Below are 23,507 nucleotides of genomic sequence, written 5' to 3' on the forward strand. Positions count from 1 at the left end.
ATCCATCCTCAGATTTCTCCTATCACAGCCATTTAACTCTGCAACTGTTTTAAAGACACCATTGGCCTCATGGTGAAATGCCTGAGCGGATTTGTTCCTCTCCGGCAACTGAGTAAGGAAGGCCGCTTTTATCGTTGTAGTGACTCGGTGTATTGATACACCATCCAAAGGGTATTACGGGGTATTGTGTGTAGATGGGTGAGAGAAAACATATAACACAATATGGAATCGTTTAAAAAAAAACACATTTTTTCAGAATCTCTCACCATCTCTTACTCAATATTAGACATACAGTACACACATCCGACCTGGGTTAACTATAGGTTTAACTATGCTTTATGGAAAAGTAACTATTTTACCCAGGGAACAAATAGCTACTTTGGAGGTGACTACAACTATACAGATCCCCAAAAATGATTACTTTTCAAAACTATTTGAATACAGATCTCAGAAAGTAACTACTTTTCAAAACTATTTGAATACAGATCTCAGAAAGTAACTACTTTTCAAAACTATTTGAATACAGATCTCAGAAATTAACTACTTTTTAAAACTATTTGAATACAGATCTCAGAAAGTAACTACATCTTCCTGCGGACATGCAAACTAACATGATTTTTCACCTTGGCTGTAGTTGATTCAAGAAGGCAGTTTTGGAATATTTTGTTTCTTTTTGACACTTAATATCCATATTTTGGTACTGTTTGCATTCTCAGTAACAATAATATTTTTTTTATCCCAGGCCCCGTCCCCGCAGGAGGCCTTTTGCCTATTGGTAGGCAACTGACTTGCCTAGTTAAATAAAAAAAAAAGGTTAAATTAAAAAATCATAAATAAAAAATATTAAACTGTTATTGTGTCTGTAATAAAACTGTAAATACTTTTGGACCAACGTTTTATTAGCATGTTGTGACATGATACTTTGGAAATTGCATTTTAATTGCATAACAACGAGCGGGGCGTTTCGGTAACTTCTGTACACAATAGGAATAGTGACTGTTCCTTAATCCACTTATGTAATAACTTGGTTGTTATGGAATTATAAAGTCCTCTATAACTACAATGTTGTTATTGTAATAATCACAAAGTTACTATACATGTACAGTATAAGAACTTTATGTCAAGCGTTACTGTATTACCTTATGTCTCACTCATTCTGAAAATATATTTGTTAGTCATTTTGAAGCTGCGTAAATGGTCTACTCTAATGTCGAGGGGATTCCATGACCCTCATGTATTTAATTCTAGGCTATAGGCTATATTAAGATTCACATCTTAAAGCCCTCAAAACCATGTGCTTACGCTCATATATTTAGACTAATTCAACTAACTGTTGTAGTTTTTGGTTCTTCATAAAATATTTGGCAGCCATCAAATAAATATATAATATATCGATTTTTACTTCTTATACTTGTTCCTGTCATCAGCCGTAGCCGATGGTAGCCCAGTATATAAACTATATTCGACAAACTCAAGGATTTGAAAAGTTTTTTTTTTTTTAAATAAACTGAAAAAGACAACAATTTTCTGCTCAGGTCTGATAGACAAACACACACACACACACACACACCGCGTATAATCAAGGATACAGAGAGCAGCACGTCAGCAAATCCAAAGATACCTGCTGGAAACACAAGAAATGCATTCAAAGTGTGCATGGTGTGTTGTGTGTCTGCGTGTGCATGGTGTGTGTAGCCTGTGTGTGCAATGACAAGGTCATAGTGGAATTTCATCACCCTGAAGTCAGAAAAATTCACTCCACAAGAGGTGCAAGTGAACATGCTACACTTAGACTCAGGTTGCACCTTGACGAAGACCTATGAGTGAGAGGGAGAGACAGTGTAGTACTACGTTTGCTGTGTGTTTTGGGGGGGATATGGTGGTGTACTGTACGGAGCAGAGGTGGGTCGAGGAACAGCTGATTGCTTGAATATGGGGGAGGAGGGTTTGGGTATATGGAACAGGCTGAACTGAAGGAAGAAAACAAGCTCAGGAAATAGTGGTGGCGAGAAGAGGAGCGGGCTAGTGCGGTAAAGGGGCGGTCCTACTGTACTCAAATGAAGGGATATGTATATGTACCCAATATCTTGCTCACTGCTGAGTCAAACCAAAGCAGCAAGGATACAGCTCGTGTCTGAAGACCAGAAAGGACATTTTTATTGAGGGTCGATTTTGGGATAGGAAGACACAGCCGTGTGGTTTTCAACCAGTTTTGTTTGTGAGTTTAAAAAAAGGATGCTTTAGTCGGGTCTCTCGAGCTCTCGCCTGGAAACAAGGAAGCAGTGAACGCTATTGTTTTGTGACAGGAGGTTTCTTTCGCAGTATGTCACTGGAACACGCAATTCTTGTTCACTAAATGTACTATTGAATACGTGTAACTTGTTTGCTTAGACATGTTTAATAAGACGTCAAACAGTGAAAATATATTATAGCACAATGAAATCACAAATGTGCTAGTCGCATTACCGGTCAAACGAGATAGAAAGCTATCTCATCTAATGTTTTGTTGTGGTTGCCCGCAGCGCAAACTAGGCACATGTTTTTATTTTACAAAATTCGTTAGTGCGCAAGCAGCGCACGAGTGCAACATTATAACAACAAATACATTGGTATTCTGGACAACAGAAACATGATGATGATACAGAGCTAAAAACAAAGTTTACATAAAGTGTAAGTGTGCACTGACTTTTTGTATATATAAATTAACCATTTGTGTAGTGCGGTGCCCATAACATCTGAAATCTCCATTCGATTTTTTTTAAGGGTTGAATTGCCAAACCAGTATACAGCAACAAGTCAAAATAACTTGTGTCCGATCATCTTCGACAACTTTGGGTGAGGTGTGTTGTGCTGTCTTACCAAAGCGCAAATTGAGCCCCTGCTTTCCAAGCGCTCTTTAGCTGTCAACTGAGAGCGACCACAGGTACAGCTGCAGCAGCAAGTGTCAACGAGGACTGAACAACTCTTATCAACAAAATGACGGACGGACCAAGGCAACGAGGATGTTCAGCGGCGTCTGGCGGGGATGCTGGCTCCGAGTCCGGGAAAGAGTCCGGAGAAGGAGGGGTGGCTCTGAAGAAAGAGATCGGTCTTGTGAGCGCGTGCGGAATTATTGTTGGTAAGTAAATTTTAAAAAATGGGTATAGATAATGTCCTAATTTTGATGTATATTTGCAAAGGTTTGGTTGTGTGTGAATTATGAATAGGCCTAGTAGAAAATGTAACTGACCACTGCTGCTCAGGTTTGCTTAGAGTTGGTTTGCAGTCGGGTTTATATAGTGAGTTCACAAAGACTAGAACAAGGTTTGGGTTAAGTAGCATAAGGTCACCTACTCTATTATTGGTTATGGATCACTTTCAACTTATAATGTAGGTGTTTAAGCTTCTAATTAAGGCTAATTATCAATGATGCCTATGGCATCACTTCAGCAGTTGACAGTCATTCTTTATCTCTCTGTGAGGTGGTTTGAAAATCTCTTTGATCTTCAGTGCAAACCGAAACTGTCATGACATTATCCCCATCATTACTGTAAATGAAGATGACTGAACTGACTCTTTTTGTAAATGCAAGTTATTTATACCCACGTTACCAGTAGAATTGGAAACCCGATGTAACCAGTGAACTACTCTATGTATAATTTCTAAATCTGGACACTAAATCTGATCACCAGAGCTACAGTGCCTTCGGAAAGTATTAAGACACCTTGGCTTTTTTCCACATTTTGTTAGATTACAGCCTTATTCTAAAATCTATTTAACGTATTTTCCTCATCAATCTACACACACTACCCCATAATGACAACGGTTTTTTTTTAGAAATGTTTGCTAATTTATTTTTTTAAATTTAAAAAACGGAAACATTACATTTACATACAGTACAGTCAACAGTTTGGACACACCTACTCATTCAAGGATTTTTCTTTATTTCCAATTTACTACATTGTAGTATACTAGTGAAGACATCAACACTATGAAATAACACATATGGAATCATGTAGTAACCAAAAAAGTGTTAAACAATTCAAAATGAATCTTCAAAGTAGGTACCCTTTCTCCTTGATGACAGCTTTGTACACTCTTGGCATTCTCTCAACCAGCTTCACCTGGAATGCTTTTCCTACAGTCTTGAAGGAGTTCCCACATATGCTGAGCACTTGTTGGCTGCATTTCCTTCACTCTGGGGTCCAACTCATCCCAAACCACCTCAATTGGTTTGAGGTCAGGTGATTCTGGAGGCCAGGTCATCTGATGCAGCACTCCATCACTCTCATTCTTGGTCAAATAGCCCTTACACAGCCAGGAGGTGTGTTGGTTCATTGTCCTGTTGAAAATCACATGATAGTCCCACTAAGTGCAAACCAGATGGGATGGCGTATCGCTGCAGAATGCTGTGGTAGCCATGCTGGTTAAGTATGCCTTGAATTCAAAATAAATCACGGACAGTGTCACCAGCAAAGCGCCCCCACACCATCACACCTCCTCCTTCATGCTTCACGGTGGGAACCACACATTCAGAGATCATCCATTCGCCTACTCTGCATCTCACAAAGACACGGCGGTTGGAACCAAAAATCTCAAATTTAGACTGTTCAGACCAAAGGACAGATTTCCACCTGTCTAATGTCCATTGCTCGTGTTTCTTGGCCCAAGCAAGTCTCTTCTTCTTCTTATTGGTGTCCTTTAGTAGTGGCTTCTTTTCAGCAATTCAACAATGTTTCACGCAGTCTCCTCTAAACAGTTGATGTTGAGATGTGTCTGTTACTTGAACTCTGTGAAGTATTTACTTCGGCTGCAATTTCTGAGGCTGGTAACTCTAATGAATTTATCCTCTGCAGCAGAGGTAACTCTGGGTCTTCCTTTCCTGTGGCTGTCCTCAGGAGAGACCGTTTCATCATAGAGCATAATGGGTTTTGCGACTGCACTTGAAGAAACTTTAAAAGTCCTTGACATTTTGACGGACCTTCATATCTTAAAGTAATGATGGACTGTCATTTCTCTTTGCTTAGTTGAGCTCTTCTTGCCAAAATATGGACATGGTCTTTTACCAAATAGGGCTATCTTCTGTATACCACCCCTACCTTGTCACAACACAACTGATTGGCTCAAACGCTTTAAGAAGGAAAGAAATTCCACAAATTAACTTATAACAAGGCACACCTGTTAATTGAAATGCATTCCAGGTGACTACCTCATGAAGGTTCAATTCTTGGGCCGACTCTTTTCTCTGTATATATCAATGATGTCGCTCTTGCTGCTGGCGATTCTCTGATCCACCTCTATGCAGACAACACCATTCTGTAGACATCTAGAATATGCGGACTATAAATATCTATAATATGTGAACTATAAATATCTAGGTGTCTGGTTAGACTGTAAACTCTCCTTCCAGACTCATATTAAGCATCTCCAATCCAAAATGTAATCTAGAATCGGCTTCCTATTCCGCAACAAAGCCTCCTTCACTCATGCCACCAAACATACCCTCGTAAAACTGACTACCCTACCGATCCTTGACTTCGGCGATGTCATTTACAAAATAGCCCCCAACACTATACTCAGCAAACTGGATGTAATCTATCACAGTGCCATCCATTTTATCACCAAGCCCCATATACTACCCACCACTGCGACCTCTATGCTCTCGTTGGCTGGCCCTTACTACATATCCGTTGCCAAACCCACTGGCTCCAGGTCATCCATAAGTCTTTGCTAGGTAAAGCTTCGTCTTATCTCAGCTCACTGGTCACCATAGCAACACCCACCTGTAGCAAGCGCTCCAGCAGGTATATTGCACTGGTCGTCCCCAAAGCCAACACCTGCTTTGGCCGCCTCTCCTTCCAGGACTCTGCTGCCAATGACTGGAACGAATTGCAAAAATCTCTGAAGCTGGAGTCTTATATCTTCCTCTCTAACTTTAAGCATCAGCTATCAGAGCAGCTTACCGATCACTGTACCGGTACACAGCCCATCTGTAAATAGCACACCCAACTTCCTCATCCCCATATTATTACTTACCCTTTTGCTCTTTTGCACCCCAGTATCTCTACTTGCACATCATTATCTGCACATATATCACTCCAGTATTAATGCTACATTTGAATTATTTTCGCCTCTATGGCCTATTTATTGCCTTACCTCCCTACTCTTCTACATTTTTTACACACTGCATATAGATCTTTCTTTTTTTCTTTTATTTTGTGTTATTGACTGTACATTTGTTGATGTGTAACTCTGTGTTGTAGTTTTTGTAGCACTGCTTTGCTTTATCTTGGGCAGGTCGCAGCTGTTCTCAACTGGCCTACCTGGTTAAATAAAGGTGAAATAATTTAATTTTGAATTTTTATTTACACCATAGCAAAAGGTTTTGCAACATAATACAAAAAGGGACGTTTCTTATTGGATAAGTTCAGACAGTGCCCCTCCCTGTTTTCTTCTGTACGTTTGGTGCCAAATGAAAATGACCCTGATCTCTCCTCCTATCTCACGTGAGCGGCCTTATCGTCAGATCACTGAACTCAAACTGCCATGTTCAAACTCTTCCCTTTGTTCTCTGTCTGCTTCTTCCTCAAAGTGGGCTGAGGGAGTTCTTTATGAGTTTAAGGTACACCTATTTTCCTTCAAGTCCACCTCCACCCCCTTCTTCAGCCCCCCCCCCCTCCCCTCCTCCACGCAAAGCTGGGATCAGAAGTGAACTTTTGCAGATTTGGTGGAACTAAGATTCCCAAGGTGATACTGCTGTTTCATTAGCTGAGCTGGCTTAGCTTTTGTAGCCTGTGAGGCCTCTATGGCTTCTATTCATAGCGTTTATGGTAGTGCGCTATATGGTTGGTTATAAGTAGTGCACTATATCAGTATAGGTAGTGCACTATGGGTGTCATTTCAGACATAGTTAGGGTGACAGTAAGGGAAATCATCATCATCTCTATGGTGAGGTTGGTGTGTTTTGGACTGGGATGAAAGGGGAAGGAAACGGGCAGGAGGGTGAGGACTGAGGAGAGTGAGGTGGGTGAGGAGGGTGAAGACTCAGGTGTGTGAGGAGGGTGAAGACTGGGGTGGGTGAGGAGTGTGTGTGTGTGTGTGTGTGTGTGTGTCCTCGGAGAGGTTGGACAGTGTCCAAGCAGTAGTTGGCCCCGATCCTAAATTCAACCATTAATGGGGAAAATGCTAAACTACCAACAAGCTCTCACTACAGAATTAGACGTTCATCCACGTTCTCCAAACGTAAAATTTGAAAGCGTTTTTTGTTGTTGTTCCTGCTGCTCTGTATTGTTCTATTTCTCCGAACATCAAATGTAGAAGTTAAGGGTAAAGTTAAGGCAGTCATTCCAAATGTTTAAAGCAAGGGTTAAGGTTTTGGATAGGGTAAAATAAAAATAGAGAACAGTGTCCACGACCGAACACGCAACCTTCTGATCCAGAGTCATGGGATGACGCGACGCCCGTCCACAACACCCTAGCAAAACCCAAGCCCACTTGATGGTGATAGTGCTCACTGTTGCCACTAGTGGCCGATTTCGAAGGCATTTCCTGAAGTCAACTTTGACACCAATCATCAGCGATCTCCCCGAAACTACACCGTAGTAGTACACTGCTGCTGACACTCTATGTATCATTACATTTCATGTGCAAAAGCCTGAGTAGGCACTATACTACACAGCACATTGTTCCTGAAAAGGGGATCAGAAAGCTGAAGTAGACAATGGTTGCGTCCCAAATGGGACCCTATTCCAAATAAAGTAGTGCACTATGTAGGGAATAGGGTGCATTTGGGATGCAACCATTGTCCGAGTAAGTAAGCCTCGTCCATGACTTGAACGGCTTTGTCTGAGCTTTAGGCCTACTACCGTAGCTTCGTTTTAAGGCCAGTGATGTTTTGGCTATATTCTCCTGGAGATGACACACGTTGGGTTTGGCTCTTACCTGCTCTGGTGCTTCCAGGGATGATCCACCCTTTTCAAGACGTGTGCGGTTGCACACTCCCCGTCATAGATTTAACAATGGCGGAAACTACCTCCAGCCAACGTTTGCACCAATCCTAAACTTTTAAATCCATCACGGGAGTGTGCAAGTGCCCACTTTGAAGAAGGGTGGAGAATCGCAGCCCTGGCATCAGAGGTAGGACGAGAGGAGGGGAAGAGGGAAGAGGAGAGAGGAAAAACCACCCGTTCTGGAGCATTGTGTCAGAGTGTGTCAGGGATGTTTCTTTCTCGTACAGTTCACACAAAGGGGACCAGGGGGAAAGTGAGAACAGGAAGCAGGAAGTGGAAGCAGGTAGGCAGAGAGAACAAGAAATGTGTGTGGGTGCGTATGTGTGTGAGGGAGTGTGTGTGCATGGTTGTGTTTCCGGTACAATTCACACAAAGGGGAAGCAGGGTGAAAGTGAGAATAGGAAACGTAAGTGTGCGTGCGCGTGTGCGAATTGTTGTGTATGCGTGTGTGTAAGCGTGTATGCATGTGTGTTCCACTTTAGTCAGCACCCTTCACTCTCACACACAGACACACACACAGTCTGAATAAGGAAACTAGAAGCTCATCCCACAGATAAGGTGTACCGTAGTTTAACCAGTCTAAACCAGTCTCTTTTATACTGCTCTCACCAGCTCACCAGTGACACTACAACCTAACCCAGTCTCCTCATTGTCTTATCATCAGTGTTACACACAAAGTTGCTGAACTGATGCATTATAAAGCTGACACAGTCACTGCTCATACAACGGAGTACCAAAGACCACCGGGAGTCAGCTATCTTGGAGCAGTCACTTGCTTTTGTCGAGGTTGAGATTTATCATGCTTTTACCTTTCACCCACTAAGGTAACCTTGCTAAGGAATAATACAGGAGAGGGGTTTAGGCTAGACACTGCACATGTGATATGTACATACAGTACCAGTCAAAAGTTTGGACACACCTACTCATTCAAGGGTTTTTCTTCATTTTTACTATTTTCTACATTGTAGAATAGTAGTGAAGACGCCAACACTATGAAATAACACATAAGGAATCATGTAGTAACCAAAAAAAGTGTTAAACATATCAAAATATATTTTATATTTGTGATTCTTTAATGTAGCCACCTTGATGAAAGCTTTGGTCAAAGCTAAATCAAATCAAATCAAATCAAATTTTATTTGTCACATACACATGGTTAGCAGATGTTAATGCGAGTGTAGCGAAATGCTTGTGCTTCTAGTTCCGACAATGCAGTAATAACGAGCAAGTAATCTAACTAACAATTCCAAAAAAACTACTGTCATACACAGTGTAAGGGGATAAAGAATATGTACATAAGGATATATGAATGAGTGATGGTACAGAGCAGCATAGGCAAGATACAGTAGATGATATCGAGTACAGTATATACATATGAGATAAGTATGTAAACCAAGTGGCATAGTTAAAGTGGCTAGTGATACATGTATTACATGGATGCAGTCGATGATATAGAGTACAGTATCAACGTATGCATATGAGATGAACAATGTAGGGTAAGTAACATTATATAAGGTAGCATTGTTTAAAGTGGCTAGTGATATATTTACATCATTTCCCATCGATTCCCATGATTAAAGTGGCTGGAGTAGAGTCAGTGTCATTGACAGTGTGTTGGCAGTAGCCACTCAATGTTAGTGGTGGCTGTTTAACAGTCTGATGGCCTTGAGATAGAAGCTGTTTTTCAGTCTCTCGGTCCCAGCTTTGATGCACCTGTACTGACCTCGCCTTCTGGATGGCAGCGGGGTGAACAGGCAGTGGCTCGGGTGGTTGATGTCCTTGATGATCTTTATGGCCTTCCTGTAGCATCGGGTGGTGTAGGTGTCCTGGAGGGCAGGTAGTTTGCCCCCGGTGATGCGTTGTGCAGACCTCACTACCCTCTGAGAGCCTTACGGTTGAGGGCGGTGCAGTTGCCATACCAGGCGGTGATACAGCCCGCCAGGATGCTCTCGATTGTGCATCTGTAGAAGTTTGTGAGTGCTTTTGGTGACAAGCCGAATTTCTTCAGCCTCCTGAGGTTGAAGAGGCGCTGCTGCGCCTTCCTCACGATGCTGTCTGTGTGAGTGGACCAATTCAGTTTGTCTGTGATGTGTATGCCGAGGAACTTAAAACTTGCTACCCTCTCCACTACTGTTCCATCGATGTGGATGGGGGGTGTTCCCTCTGCTGTTTCCTGAAGTCCACAATCATCTCCTTAGTTTTGTTGACTTTGAGTGTGAGGTTATTTTCCTGACACCACACTCCGAGGGCCCTCACCTCCTCCCTGTAGGCCGTCTCGTCGTTGTTGGTAATCAAGCCTACCACTGTTGTGTCGTCCGCAAACTTGATGATTGAGTTGGAGGCGTGCATGGCCACGCAGTCGTGGGTGAACAGGGAGTACAGGAGAGGGCTCAGAACGCACCCTTGTGGGGCCCCAGTGTTGAGGATCAGCGGGGAGGAGATGTTGTTGCCTACCCTCACCACCTGGGGGCGGCCCGTCAGGAAGTCCAGTACCCAGTTGCACAGGGCGGGGTCGAGACCCAGGGTCTCGAGCTTGATGACGAGCTTGGAGGGTACTATGGTGTTGAATGCCGAGCTGTAGTCGATGAACAGCATTCTCACATAGGTATTCCTCTTGTCCAGATGGGTTAGGGCAGTGTGCAGTGTGGTTGAGATTGCATCGTCTGTGGACCTATTTGGGCGGTAAGCAAATTGGAGTGGGTCAAGGGTGTCAGGTAGGGTGGAGGTGATATGGTCCTTGACTAGTCTCTCAAAGCACTTCATGATGACGGATGTGAGTGCTACGGGCGGTAGTCGTTTAGCTCAGTTACCTTAGCTTTCTTGGGAACAGGAACAATGGTGGCCCTCTTGAAGCATGTGGGAACAGCAGACTGGTATAGGGATTGATTGAATATGTCCGTAAACACACCGGCCAGCTGGTCTGCGCATGCTCTGAGGGCGCGGCTGGGGATGCCGTCTGGGCCTGCAGCCTTGCGAGGGTTAACACGTTTAAATGTCTTACTCACTTCGGCTGCAGTGAAGGAGAGACCGCATGTTTCCGTTGCAGGCCGTGTCAGTGGCACTGTATTGTCCTCAAAGCGGGCAAAAAAGTTATTTAGTCTGCCTGGGAGCAAGACATCCTGGTCCGTGACTGGGCTGGGTTTCTTCCTGTAGTCCGTGATTGACTGTAGACCCTGCCACATACCTCTTGTGTCTGAGCCGTTGAATTGAGATTCTACTTTGTCTCTGTACTGGCGCTTAGCTTGTTTGATAGCCTTGCGGAGGGAATAGCTGCACTGTTTGTATTCAGCCATGTTACCAGACACCTTGCCCTGATTAAAAGCAGTGGTTCGTGCCTTCAGTTTCACACGAATGCTGCCATCAATCCACGGTTTCTGGTTAGGGAATGTTTTAATCGTTGCTATGGGAACGACATCTTCAACGCACGTTCTAATGAACTCGCACACCGAATCAGCGTATTCAATGTTGTTGTCTGACGCAATACGAAACATCTCCCAGTCCACGTGATGGAAGCAGTCTTGGAGTGTGGAGTCAGCTTGGTCGGACCAGCGTTGGACAGACCTCAGCATGGGAGCTTCTTGTTTTAGTTTCTGTCTGTAGGCAGGGATCAACAAAATGGAGTCGTGGTCAGCTTTTCCGAAAGGGGGCGGGGCAGGGCCTTATATGCGTCGCGGAAGTTAGAGTAACAATGATCCAGGGTCTTTCCACCCCTGGTTGCGCAATCGATATGCTGATAGAATTTAGGGAGTCTTGTTTTCAGATTAGCCTTGTTAAAATCCCCAGCTACAATGAATGCAGCCTCCGGATAAATCGTTTCCAGTTTGCAGAGAGTTAAATAAAGTTCGTTCAGAGCCATCGATGTGTCTGCTTGGGGGATATATACGGCTGTGATTATAATCGAAGAGAATTCTCTTGGTAGATAATGCGGTCTACATTTGATTGTGAGGAATTCTAAATCAGGTGAACAGAAGGATTTGAGTTCCTGTATGTTTCTTTCATCACACCATGTCACGTTAGTCATAAGGCATACGCCCCCGCCCCTCTTCTTACCAGAAAGATGTTTGTTTCTGTCGGCGCGATGCGTGGAGAAACCCGCTGGCTTCGGATTGCGTCTCTCCAGTTAGCCATGTTTCCGTGAAGCAGAGAACGTTACAGTCTCTGATGTCCCTCTGGAATGCTACCCTTGCTCGGATTTCATCAACCTTGTTGTCAAGAGACTGGACATTGGCAAGAAGAATGCTAGGGAGTGGTGCACGGTGTGCCCGTCTCCGGAGTCTGACCAGAAGACCGCTTCGTTTCCCTCTTTTTCTGAGTCGGTTTTTTTTTTTTTGGTCGCTGCATGTGATCCGCTCGGTTACACTGGTTGTAAGGCAGAACACAGGATCCGCGTGAAAAACATATTCTTGGTCGTACTGATGGTGAGTTGACGCTGATCTTATATTCAGTAGTTCTTCTCGGCTGTATGTAATGAAACCTAAGATGACCTGGGGTACTAGTGTAAGAAATAACACGTAAAAAAACAAAAACTGCATAGTTTCCTAAGCGAGGCGGCCATCTCTGTCGGCGCCGGAAGTAAAACTGCTTTGGCATTCTCTCAACCAGCTTCACCTGGAATGCTTTTCCAGTTCCAATGAGTTCCCACATATGCTGAGCAATTGTTGGCTACTTTTCTGTCACTGCTGTCTAACTCATCCCAAACCTTCTCAGTTAGGTTGCGGTCAGGTGATTGTGGAGGCCAGGTGATGCAGCACTCCAACACTCTCCTTCTTGGTCAAATAGCCCTTACACAACCTGGAGGTGTGTCCTGTTGAAAAATAAATGATAGTCCCACAAACACGCAAAACAGATGGGATGGCGTAGTGCTGCAGAATGCTGTGGTAGCCATTCTGGTTAAGTGCGCCTTGAATTCTAAATAAATCACAGACAGTGTCACCAGCAAAGCACCATTACACCATCACACCTCCTCCTCCATGCTTCACGGTGGGAACCACAAATACAGAGATCATCCGTTCACCTGCTCTGCGTCTCACAAAGACTCGGCGGGGTCAGAATCAAAAATCTCAAATTTGGACTCATCATACCAAAGGACAAATTTACAACGATCTAATGTCCACTGCTCGTGTTTCTTGGCCCAAGCAAGTCTCTTCTTCTTATTGGTGTCATGAAGGCCTGATTCACGCTGTCTCCTCTGAACAGTTGATGTTGAGATGTGTCTGTTACTGGAACTCTGTGAAGCATTTATTTGGGTTGCAATTTCTGAGGCTGGTAACTCTAATGAACTTGTCCTCTGCAGCAGAGGTAACTCTGGGTCTTCCTTTCCAGTGGCGGTCCTCATGAGAGACAGTTTCATCACAGCTCTTGATGGTTTTTGTGACTGCAATTTAACCTTTATTTTAATTGAACCTTTATTTAACTAGGCAAATCAGTTCAGAAGACATTCTTATTTACAATGACGGGCTACCCCGGCCAAACCCTAACGCTGCTGGGAAAATTGTGCACCACCCTATGGAACTCCCAATCACGGACAATTGTCATACAGCCCGGAATCAAACCAGGGTCTGTAGTGACACCGCTAGCACTGAGATGCAGTGCCTTAGACCGCTGCAACACTCGGGAGCCCACTTGAAGAAACTTTCAAAGTTCTTGACATTTTCCGGATTGACTGAATTTCATGTCATAAACTGTTGTTTCTCTTTGCTTATTTGAGCTGTTCTTGCCGTAATATGGACTTGGTCTTTTACCAAATAGGTTTCTATTCTGTATACCACCCCAACCTTGTCACAACACAACTGATTGGCTCAAACGCTGTAAGAAGGTAAGAAATTCCACAAATTAACTTTTAACAAGGCACACCTGTTAATCAATCAATCAAATGTATTTATAAAGCCCTCGTGACTACCTTATGAAGCTGGTTGAGAGAATGACAAGAGTGTGCAAAGCTTTCATCAAGGCAAAAGGGTGGCTACTTTGAAGAATCTAAAATCTTAAATACATTTGGATTTGTTTAACACTTTTTTGGTTACTACATGATTCCATGTGTGTTATTTCAAAGTTTTGATTCATTTATTATTCTACAATGTAGAAAATAGTAAAAAATAAATAAATAAAAAACCTTGAATGAGTAGGTGTGTCCAAACTTTTGACTGGTACTGCACGTGTAGAGAAATGCTGAAGTGAAAGAGAACATATGTGTGTTAAAACACGCGCGCGTACACACACACACACACACACACACACACACAGAGACACGCAACCCCTTATCAAACTACACCACTGGCACATTTAAATCTCAAACAGATCGGTATCAATATCTTTGACTTTGAACTTTAAATTCTCCACACTCAGATCCGACTGCAAGCTCTAACATATAACCTTTGGCCCTGAAGCCCTATTGGCTGTCAATGTTTATGAGCCAATCAGTCAGCTTTCTGATTCTCAACCCCTGACCTCTGATCCCTACTGCTTTGTCAGATCTTTGATGGGGCGTGAGTAGTGAACCTGTCTGAACCAGAAACACACACACACACGCATACAGGCACACACGCAGTCTCTTTCATGTTTCCTTGCTCTATAAACTGACTGACAGTCTGATGCTTATAGAGGCTGTCAGGGCATTGTTCTGATGTTCAGATGTAGTTTTGGCTCCTCCCTAGTACACACTCATACACACGGGCCTCTCATTCCTCATTGTATTCTGTAACCCCCCCACCCCTCTCTCTCGCTCTCTCTCTCTCTCTCCCTCAGTCTCTCTCTCTATGACTCCTCATCCTCAGTGCTAACTCAGCACATTGCGTTCCCACTCTGTCTGCTGGAGGGTCTGCTCATTGCTTTTAAAACAACATTTTCTCTCTCTCTGTCTCTCTGTTTATCTCTCTATGTCTCGCTGCCTCTCTCTTGCTCTCTGTCTGTCTGTCTCCTTCGTCCAATTTTCTCTCTGCCCCCATTTTTTTTCCCTCTCATCCATTTTGCACTACACCCATGTTAATCTCCCATTGTTCTGTTTTTCTCTCCTCCTCTTTCCACACACTCTCATTAGAACTGAGAGGCGGAGCAATGAGGGGCCTTAACGGCCTCTGGTGCAAAGCTTATTCTTCCCCATGGGTATGGTAACACAGTATTCCCACTGGGCACAGATGTCAATTCAATGTATATTCCACATTGGTTTAACGTCCTTTTATTGAAATGACGTGTGAACAATGTTGATTCAACCAGTGTGTGCCCAGTGGGTGGTCTCTCAGTGATATACACTGAGTGTAAAAAACATTAGGAATACCTTCCTAATATTTAGTTGCGCCCCCATTGCACCCCCAGAGTTCTTGGCACAAACCAGTGCGCCTGACACCTACTACCACACCCCATTCAAAGGCACTTAAATCTTTTGTCTTGCCCATTCACCCTCTGAATGGCACACCTACATAATCCATTTCTCAACTGTCTCATGGCTTAAAAATCCTTCTTTAACCTGTCTCCTCCCCTTCGTCTACACTGATTGAAGTGGATTTATCAAATCAAATCAAACATTTTTTTTTAAAGTGTAGACCTTACCATGAAATGCTTACTTACAAGCCCTTCACCAACAGTGCAGTTCAAGAAGGGTTAAGAAAATATTTACCAAATAAACAAAAGTAAAAAATAATAAAAAGTAACACAAAGGGGCCTCCCGGGTGGCGCAGTGGTTAAGGGCGCTGTACTGTAGCGCCAGCTGTGCCATCAGAGACTCTGGGTTCGTGCCCAGGCTCTGTCGTAACTGGCCGCGACCGGGAGGTCCGTGGGGCGACGCACAATTGGGTTAGGGAGGGCTTGGCCGGTAGGGATGCCCCCGGTAGGGATGCCCCCGGTAGGGATGCCAGTAGGGGTGTTTCCTCCGACACATTGGTGCGGCTGGCTTCCTGGTTGGATGCGCGCTGTGCTTCTACACCTGCATTCTTTTTGGCGTTTTAGGCTGGGTTTCTGTACAGCACTTTGAGATATCAGCTGATGTACGAAGGGCTATATAAATACATTTGATTTGATTTGATTTAAGAAGCAGTGCGGCTTGGTTGGGTTGTGTATCGGAGGACGCATGACTTTCAACCTTCGTCTCTCCCGAGCCCGTAACACAATAATATAACAATAACGAGGCTATATACAGGGGGTACCGGTACCGAGTCAGTGTGCGGTAGGGGTGAAGTGACTATGTATAGATAATTAACAGCGAGTAGCAGCAGTGTACAAAACAAATGGGGGTGTAAATGTAAATAGTCCGGTGGCCATTTGATTAATTGTTCAGCAGTCTTATGGTTTGGGGGTAGAAGCTGTTCAGAAGCCTCTTGGACCTAGACTTGGCACTCCGGTACTGCTTACCATGTGGTAGCAGAGAGAACAGTCTATGACTTGGGTGACTGGAGTCTCTGACAATTTTATGGGCTTTCCTCTGACACCACCTATTATATAGGTCCTGGATGGCAGGAAGCTTGGCTCCAGTGATGTACTGGGCCGTACCTCTGTAGCGTCTTACGGTCAGATGCCAAGCAGTTGCCATACCAGGCGGTGATCCGACCGGTCAGGATGCTCTCGATGGTGCAGCTGTAGAACTTTTTGAGGATCTGGGGACCCATGCCAAATCTTTTCAGTCTCCTGAGGGGGAAAAGGTTATGTCTTGCACTCTTCACGACTATATTGGTGTGTTTGGACCATAGTTTGTTGGTGATGTGGACACCAAGGAACTTGAAACTCTCTACCCACTTTACTACAGCCCCGTCGATGTTAATGGGGGCCTGTTTGGCCCACCTTTTCCTGTTGTCCACAATCACCTCCTTTGTCTTGCTCACATTGAGGGAGACGTTGTTGTCTTGGTACCACACTGCCAGTTCTTTGACCTCATCCCTATAGGCTGTCTCATCGTTGTCAGTGATCAGGCCACTGTTGTGTCGTCAGCAAACTTAATGATGGTGTTGGAGTCATGTTTGGCCTCGCAGTCGTGGGTGAACAGGGAGTACAGGAGAGGACTAAGTACACACCCCTGAGGTGCCCCATTGTTGAGGATCAGAGTGGCAGATGTGTTGTTGCCTACCCTTACCACCTGGGGGTGACCAGTCAGGAAGTCCAGGATCCAGTTGCAGAGGGTGGTGTTTAGTCCCAGGGTCCTTAGCTTAGTGATGAGCTTCATGGGCACTATGGTGTTGAACGCTGAGCTGTAGTCAATGAACAGCATTCTCACATAGGTGTTCCTTCTGTCCAGTTGGGAAAGGGAAGTGTGGAGTATGATTGAGATTGCGTCATCTGTGGATCTGTTGGGGCAGTAAGTGAATTGGAGTGGTACTAGGGTATCCGGGAGGATTCTGTTGATGTGAGCCATGACCAGCCTTTCAAAGCATTTCATGGCTACCGACGTGAGTGCTATGGGGTGGTAATCATTTAGGCAGGTTACCTTCGTGGTCTGCTTGAAACATGTAGGTATTACAGACTCGATCAGGGAGAGGTTGAATGTCAGTGAAGACACTTGCCAGTTGGTCTGTGCATGCTTTGAGGACATGTCCTGGTAATCTGTCTGGCCCCGTGGCTTTGTGAATGTTGACCTGTTTAAAGGTCTTGCTCACATCAGCTACCGAAAGCGTTATCACACCGTCATCCAGAACAGCTGGTGCTCTCGTGCACGCCTCAGTGTTGCTTGCCTCAAAGCGAGCATAAAATGCATTTAGCTCGTCTGGTAGGCTCACGTCGCTGGGCAGCTCGCGTGTGTGTTTCCCTTTGTCATCCGTAATAGTTTTCAAGCCCTGCCACATCCGACAATTGTCAGAGCCGGTGTAGTAGGATTCAATCTTAATCCTGTATTGATGCTTGTCTTGTTAGATGGTCCGTCTGAGGGCATAGCGGGATTTCTTATATATGTCCGGATTAGTGTCCCGCTCCTTGAAAGCGGAAGCTCTAGCCTTTAGCTGGATGCGGATGTTGCCTGTAATCCATGGCTTCTGGTTGGGATATGTACGTAGGTCACTGTGGGGACGACGTCGTTGATGCACTTACTGATGAAGCCAATGACTGAGGTGGTATACTCCTCAATGCCATTGGTCTGTGCTAGCAAAACAGTCCTGTAGCGAAACATCCTCGTCATCTGACCACTTCCGTATTGAGCGAGTCACAGGTATTTCCTGCTTTAGTTTTTGCTTGTAAGCAAGAATCAGGAGGATAGAATTATCGTCATATTTGCCAAATGGAGGGTGGGGGAGAACTTTGTATGCATCTCGGTGTGTGGAGTAAAGGTGGTCTAGAGTTTTTTTCACCTCTGGTTGCACATGTGACATACAGGTAAAAATGTAGTAAAACTGATTTAAGTTTGCCTGCATTGAAGTCCCCGGCCACTAGGAGCGCCGCTTCTGGATGAGCATTTTCTTGTTTGCTTATGGCCTTATAGAGTTGGTTGAGTGCGGTCTTAGTACCAGCATCGGTCTATGGTGGCAAATAGACAGCTACGAATAATATAGATGAGAACTCTCTTGGTAAATAGTGTGGTCTACAGCTTATCATAAGGTACTCTACCTCAGGTGAGCAATACCTAGAGACTTCTTTAATATTAGACATCGCTCACCAGCTGTTATTGATAAAAAGACACACACCCTCCACCCCTCGTCTTACCACACGCCCCCTTTTCCTTCATCTTTTCTTCACGCAAATGACGGGGATTTGGGCCTGTTCCGGGGAGAGCAGTATATCCTTCTCGTTGGACTCGTTAAAGGAAAAAGCTTATTCCAGTTCGTGGTGAGTAATCACTGTTCTGATGTCCAGAAGTTATTTTCGGTCATAAGAGATGGTGGCAGCAACATTATGTACAAAATAAGTAAAAACTAACAAAATAGCACAGGTGGTTAGGAGCATGTAAAATGTCAGCCATCAAGTGACATCGTTAAGGGATCATAGCTTTCACCTGGATTCACCTGGTCAGTCTATGTCATGGAAGGAGCAGGTGTTCCAAATGTTTTGTATATTCAGTGTAGATTACACTCATGGTTGGAATAGGGATTCTGTAGGAGATGGAACTGTGCTTTTGTTACATATATTGATTAGAATCCCTCTCCATTGTGTTCATTCTGTTCCACTCCCCCCAATTGAGCTCCTGATTGCATTCTGTGTCAGATGCTGGTGTCCCGTCGATAACGGTCCACTCTCCCCTCATCATGAGCTGGTGGAACAGATGTTTTTATTTAATTCATTTAACATTTATTTAGCTAGGCAAGTCAGATGTTCTCTCACTTAAAATGTTCCAACCCCCCTTCAGCTATTCCAGCTTATGAATGACACTGGTGTCACACTAATAATCGTTCCCCTTTCTCTTCAGTGTTTCAAATAACTGTTTGTGTCACATGAATAACCATCCCCCTCTTCTTCTCTCTACCCCAGGTAATATCATCGGCTCTGGGATCTTTGTCAGCCCTAAGGGCGTGATGGAGAATGCTAGCTCAGTGGGTCTGGCGCTGATCGTGTGGATTGTCACCGGCATAATCACGGCCATCGGAGCGCTGTGCTACGCCGAGCTGGGTGTCACCATCCCCAAGTCAGGGGGAGACTATTCATACGTCAAGGACATCTTCGGAGGACTGGCAGGGTGAGTGACTAGAGCTGTGGTGTTTGGTGACCTTTAACCCACAGCATACAGTACCAGTCAAAAGTTTGGACACACCTACTCGTTCCAGGGTTTTTATTTATTTGTACTATTTTCTACATTGTAGAATAATAGTGAAGACATCAAAAATATATTTTAGATACTTCAAAGTAGCCACCCTTTGCCTTGATGACAGCTTTGCACACTCTTGGCATTTTCTCAACCAGCTTCATGAGGTAGTCACCTGGAAAGCATTTCAATTAACAGGTGTGCCTTGTTATAAGTTAATTTGTGGAATTTCTTTCCTTCTTAATGTGTTTGAGCCAATCAGTTGTTTTGTAACAAGTTAGGATTGGTATACAGAAGGTAAAAGACCAAGTCCATATTGTGGCAAGAACAGCTCAAATGAGCAAAGAGAAACGACAGTCCATCATTACTTTAAGACATGAAGGTCAGTCAATCCGGAAAATGTCAAGAACTTTGAAAGTTTCTTTCAGTGCAGTCGCAAAAACCATCAAGCGCTATGATGAAACTGGCTCTCATGAGGACCACCACAAGAAAGGAAGAGAATTACCTCTGCTGCAGAGGACAAGTTCATTAGAGTTACCAGCCTCAGAAATTGCAGCCCAAATAAATGCTTCACAGAGTTCAAGTAACAGACACATCTCAACATCAACTGTTCAGAGGAGACTGCGTGAATCAGACCTTCATGGTTCAGAAGAGACTTGCTTGGGCCAAGAAACACGAACAATGGACATTAGACCAGTGGAAAAATGTCCTTTGGTCTGATGAGTCCAAATTTGAGATTTTTGGTTCCAACCGCCGTGTCTTTGTGAGACGCAGAGTAGGTGAATGTATGATCTCTGCATGTGTGGTTCCTACCGTGAAACATGGAGGAGGATGTGTCTCTCTCTCTCTCTCTCTCTCTCTCTCTCTCTCTCTCTGTGTCACTCACTCACTCACCCTCTTATCTTCTCTGACAACTTCTACCCAGAACATATCATCAAACCTTTGTACACATTGATTGAAGACTGTCTGTGTGTTCATAGTGTTCTCCCAGACGGTAAACACACTCAGATTAAGTTTTGACCTTGTCTTGTAACAGTCTCATGGATACATGGGTATTTTCAGATAGGAATCCACCCAGACAAAACAGCACCTCAGACTATTGTTAGTGTCCCATTATAGACATCAATACATCAATGAGAAATTTACAATGAAACATGATATTCTACCCAGAACCAACTGATATTCTCTGTTTGAAGGCTTTGTTTGGTATGTTAGAAATGGTCTCGAACTGTTTCCTCCAGGTGCCTCAGATGTTTTGGTTTGAAGTTTTTCGGGTTGCATACTGTTTCCCTGTTTCCTTCTCTCTGTGATACCAAGCTACAATCAAGGAGTGTTTGTTTGGATGGTGTACTGTATAGGAGTAGGAGGAGGGTGTCGATAAGGACACCCCCGTGTTCCCGGGGGGAGTGGACTCTTCCACGGAGACTCTCCACAGGTCTCCATAGGGGTTTGTGGAAGTGCCCACTCACCCCAGCGGTGCAGGGCCAAGCATTCCAGGGGCCAGACTTGGTGGTGGTGGTGACATACAGTCGTGATGACACGCTATCCGCAGTGTTAGCAAATAAAGTCCTTTACTGATGGCTCAGCTTTGGGGCTTTTCTTTAATCTTACAGACTTATTGCTTTGTGAACATTTGTTCACACACACACACACGCACACATATATAGAAACACAGACATACATTAGCTCAACACTCGCTCACACACACGCATAAACACACACACACATTCGTTGTGAGGGACAACCAGGCTAACAAGGTGGACGCAGCGACGCGTAATGCTCTCTCCATAAGCTTGTGGAGAATTTGTGGAAAAACCATGTCCTAATGTGGCCTCCTCTCTAGTCAGCTAAATCTCAACTCCCCATTGCCCCCTCCCTAACACACACACACACACACACACACATTCTAAGTGAATAACCTGTATTCTTCTAAGTGTAGACTCTGCCCCATTAATACAATTATGTGTTACCACACTCTGACCTGAAGCTAGTGTGTGTGTGTGTATGTGTGTGTGTGTGTGTGTGTGTGTGTGTATGTACGTCAGTGTCTAAATGCCGTTCATAACCCTAATTGACCCCTCTGTCTCCATCTCTCCCTCCCTCCTTCTCCTCTAGGTTCCTGCGTCTGTGGATCGCGGTGCTGGTGATCTACCCCACCAACCAGGCAGTCATCGCCCTCACCTTCTCCAACTACGTCCTACAGCCCCTCTTCCCAACCTGCTTCCCCCGGAGAACGGACTGCGCCTGCTGGCCGCCGTCTGCCTACGTGAGTACCCTATATCCTGGAGGGAGAGGGAGATGGTGGGGAGGGAGGGAGGGACTTTCAGCTGTGCAACAATTACTTGAAAGTCTGAAAAACTCTTTAAACTTTGACAACTTTAATGAGTTATCCTGTAGACACACTTTTGTCAACTCTCTGCATGCTAAAGATTCTTTGTTTGTGTTGTAGTAGCGCCACTTGGTGTTTTGGCCATGATCCGAGTTCTCTGACCATGGGTAAAGTCACACATGGATGTGAAAGAGAGAGAGATAGAAGAGTGGAAAGGGCGGGAAAAGGACATAAGAAAGAAAGAGGAATGAAACATCAACAGACTGTTCTTTCACAAATCTAAGAATATGGGATAGGTGCCAGCAGTAGCTACACCTGGTTTACGCCTTATAGCTTTCAACTATCCAATCATAGCAGATCTGTGAATGAGAGTGAAGGGCAAAAAGAAGGGAACGACTTTGTGAGGTTCTGTCTGTCCTTTTCTTTCTCTCTCTCTCTCTCTCTCTCTCTCTCTCGCTCTCTCTCTCTCTCTCTCTCACTTCCTCCTTCTGCCCTTTTTTCTCTTCACCCAGGGTCAAAGAGCATGTAAGGAAGAGAGTGGGTAAAAGAAGGTAGCAAAGTGGGAGAGTGCTTTAAGACAAACGGATACTTGTGTTTGCTCCACTCTGAGAGTCGTAGTGCCGGAACTCTCTGAAAACTTCACACACGCTGCCCAAATACCACAAGCAGTGCTCAGACAGTCAGAGAGAGACAGCTACACCTTTCTAAAAGGGGCGTTTTGACGCCAAATGTTTTTGCAGACTTTTCTTTATATCTGAAAGGTGTTGTACTTTTATTTCCTCCAACTGACCTCGTAATCGTTGCAGTATTATGTTTAAAATTGCTGACAACCCCTCGGTATTAATGTCTCCTTTCATCTTACCGGCTTTGGCATGCATTAAATCATGAACATTCTATTGTTGTTGTCCGATTTCAAACTTGTAGCTCATTTAAATAGCAGTCTGGTCCAAGTAGCAACGTTACCTGCTCTATTTTGTGCACACAAAGAAACATCCGTTTAAGAATGGATTTAGGATAGCTGAATCTAGCAAGCCAGGCAACTAAAAGCCACTTTATAGAAATGTCTTTGGTTTGTTGCTAACGTTAGATTCTTAGGTGCCCAATTGTTTTAATAGGCTACATATCGTGAATCCTATGTGGGAAAAGTAAGAGAGAGGGAGAGAGAGAGGGAGAGAGAGAGGGTAAGAGAGAGGGAGGGAGAGAGAGAGGGAGAGAGAGAGGGAAAGAGAGAGGGAAAGAGAGAGGGAAAGAAAGAGGGAGAGAGAGAGAGGGAGAGAGAGGGAGAGAGAGAGGGAGAGAGAGAGGGAGAGAGAGAGGGAGAGAGAGAGGGAAAGAGAGAGAGAGGGAAAGAGAGAGAGAGAGAGAGAGGGAGAGGGGAGAGAGAGAGAGAGAGAGGGAGAGAGAGAGGAGAGAGAGAGGGTAAGAGAGAGGGAGGGAGAGAGAGAGGGAGAGGGAGGGAAAGAGAGAGGGAAAGAGAGAGGGAAAGAAAGAGGGAGAGGAGAGGGAGAGAGAGAGGGAGAGAGAGGGAGAGAGAGAGGGAGAG

General features: G+C 44.4%; 1 protein-coding gene across 1 annotated transcript in view; it reads left to right on the forward strand.

Annotated features, from left to right (window-relative positions):
• The first annotated feature begins 1,864 nt into the window (after positions 1-1,864).
• LOC112214625 (solute carrier family 7 member 8a) overlaps positions 1,865-23,507 on the forward strand; it is a 37,704-nt gene continuing 16,061 nt past the window's right edge. Inside the window, 5 exon segments of the mRNA XM_024373522.2 lie at positions 1,865-2,670; positions 2,764-3,118; positions 19,365-19,569; positions 21,751-21,857; positions 21,860-21,901. Of these exon segments, the coding sequence (XP_024229290.2) occupies positions 2,977-3,118; positions 19,365-19,569; positions 21,751-21,857; positions 21,860-21,901 (496 nt within the window). The 5' untranslated portion in view covers positions 1,865-2,670; positions 2,764-2,976.

Source organism: Oncorhynchus tshawytscha, linkage group LG09 (assembly GCF_018296145.1).
Source record: "Oncorhynchus tshawytscha isolate Ot180627B linkage group LG09, Otsh_v2.0, whole genome shotgun sequence".
NCBI lineage: Eukaryota > Metazoa > Chordata > Actinopteri > Salmoniformes > Salmonidae > Oncorhynchus > Oncorhynchus tshawytscha.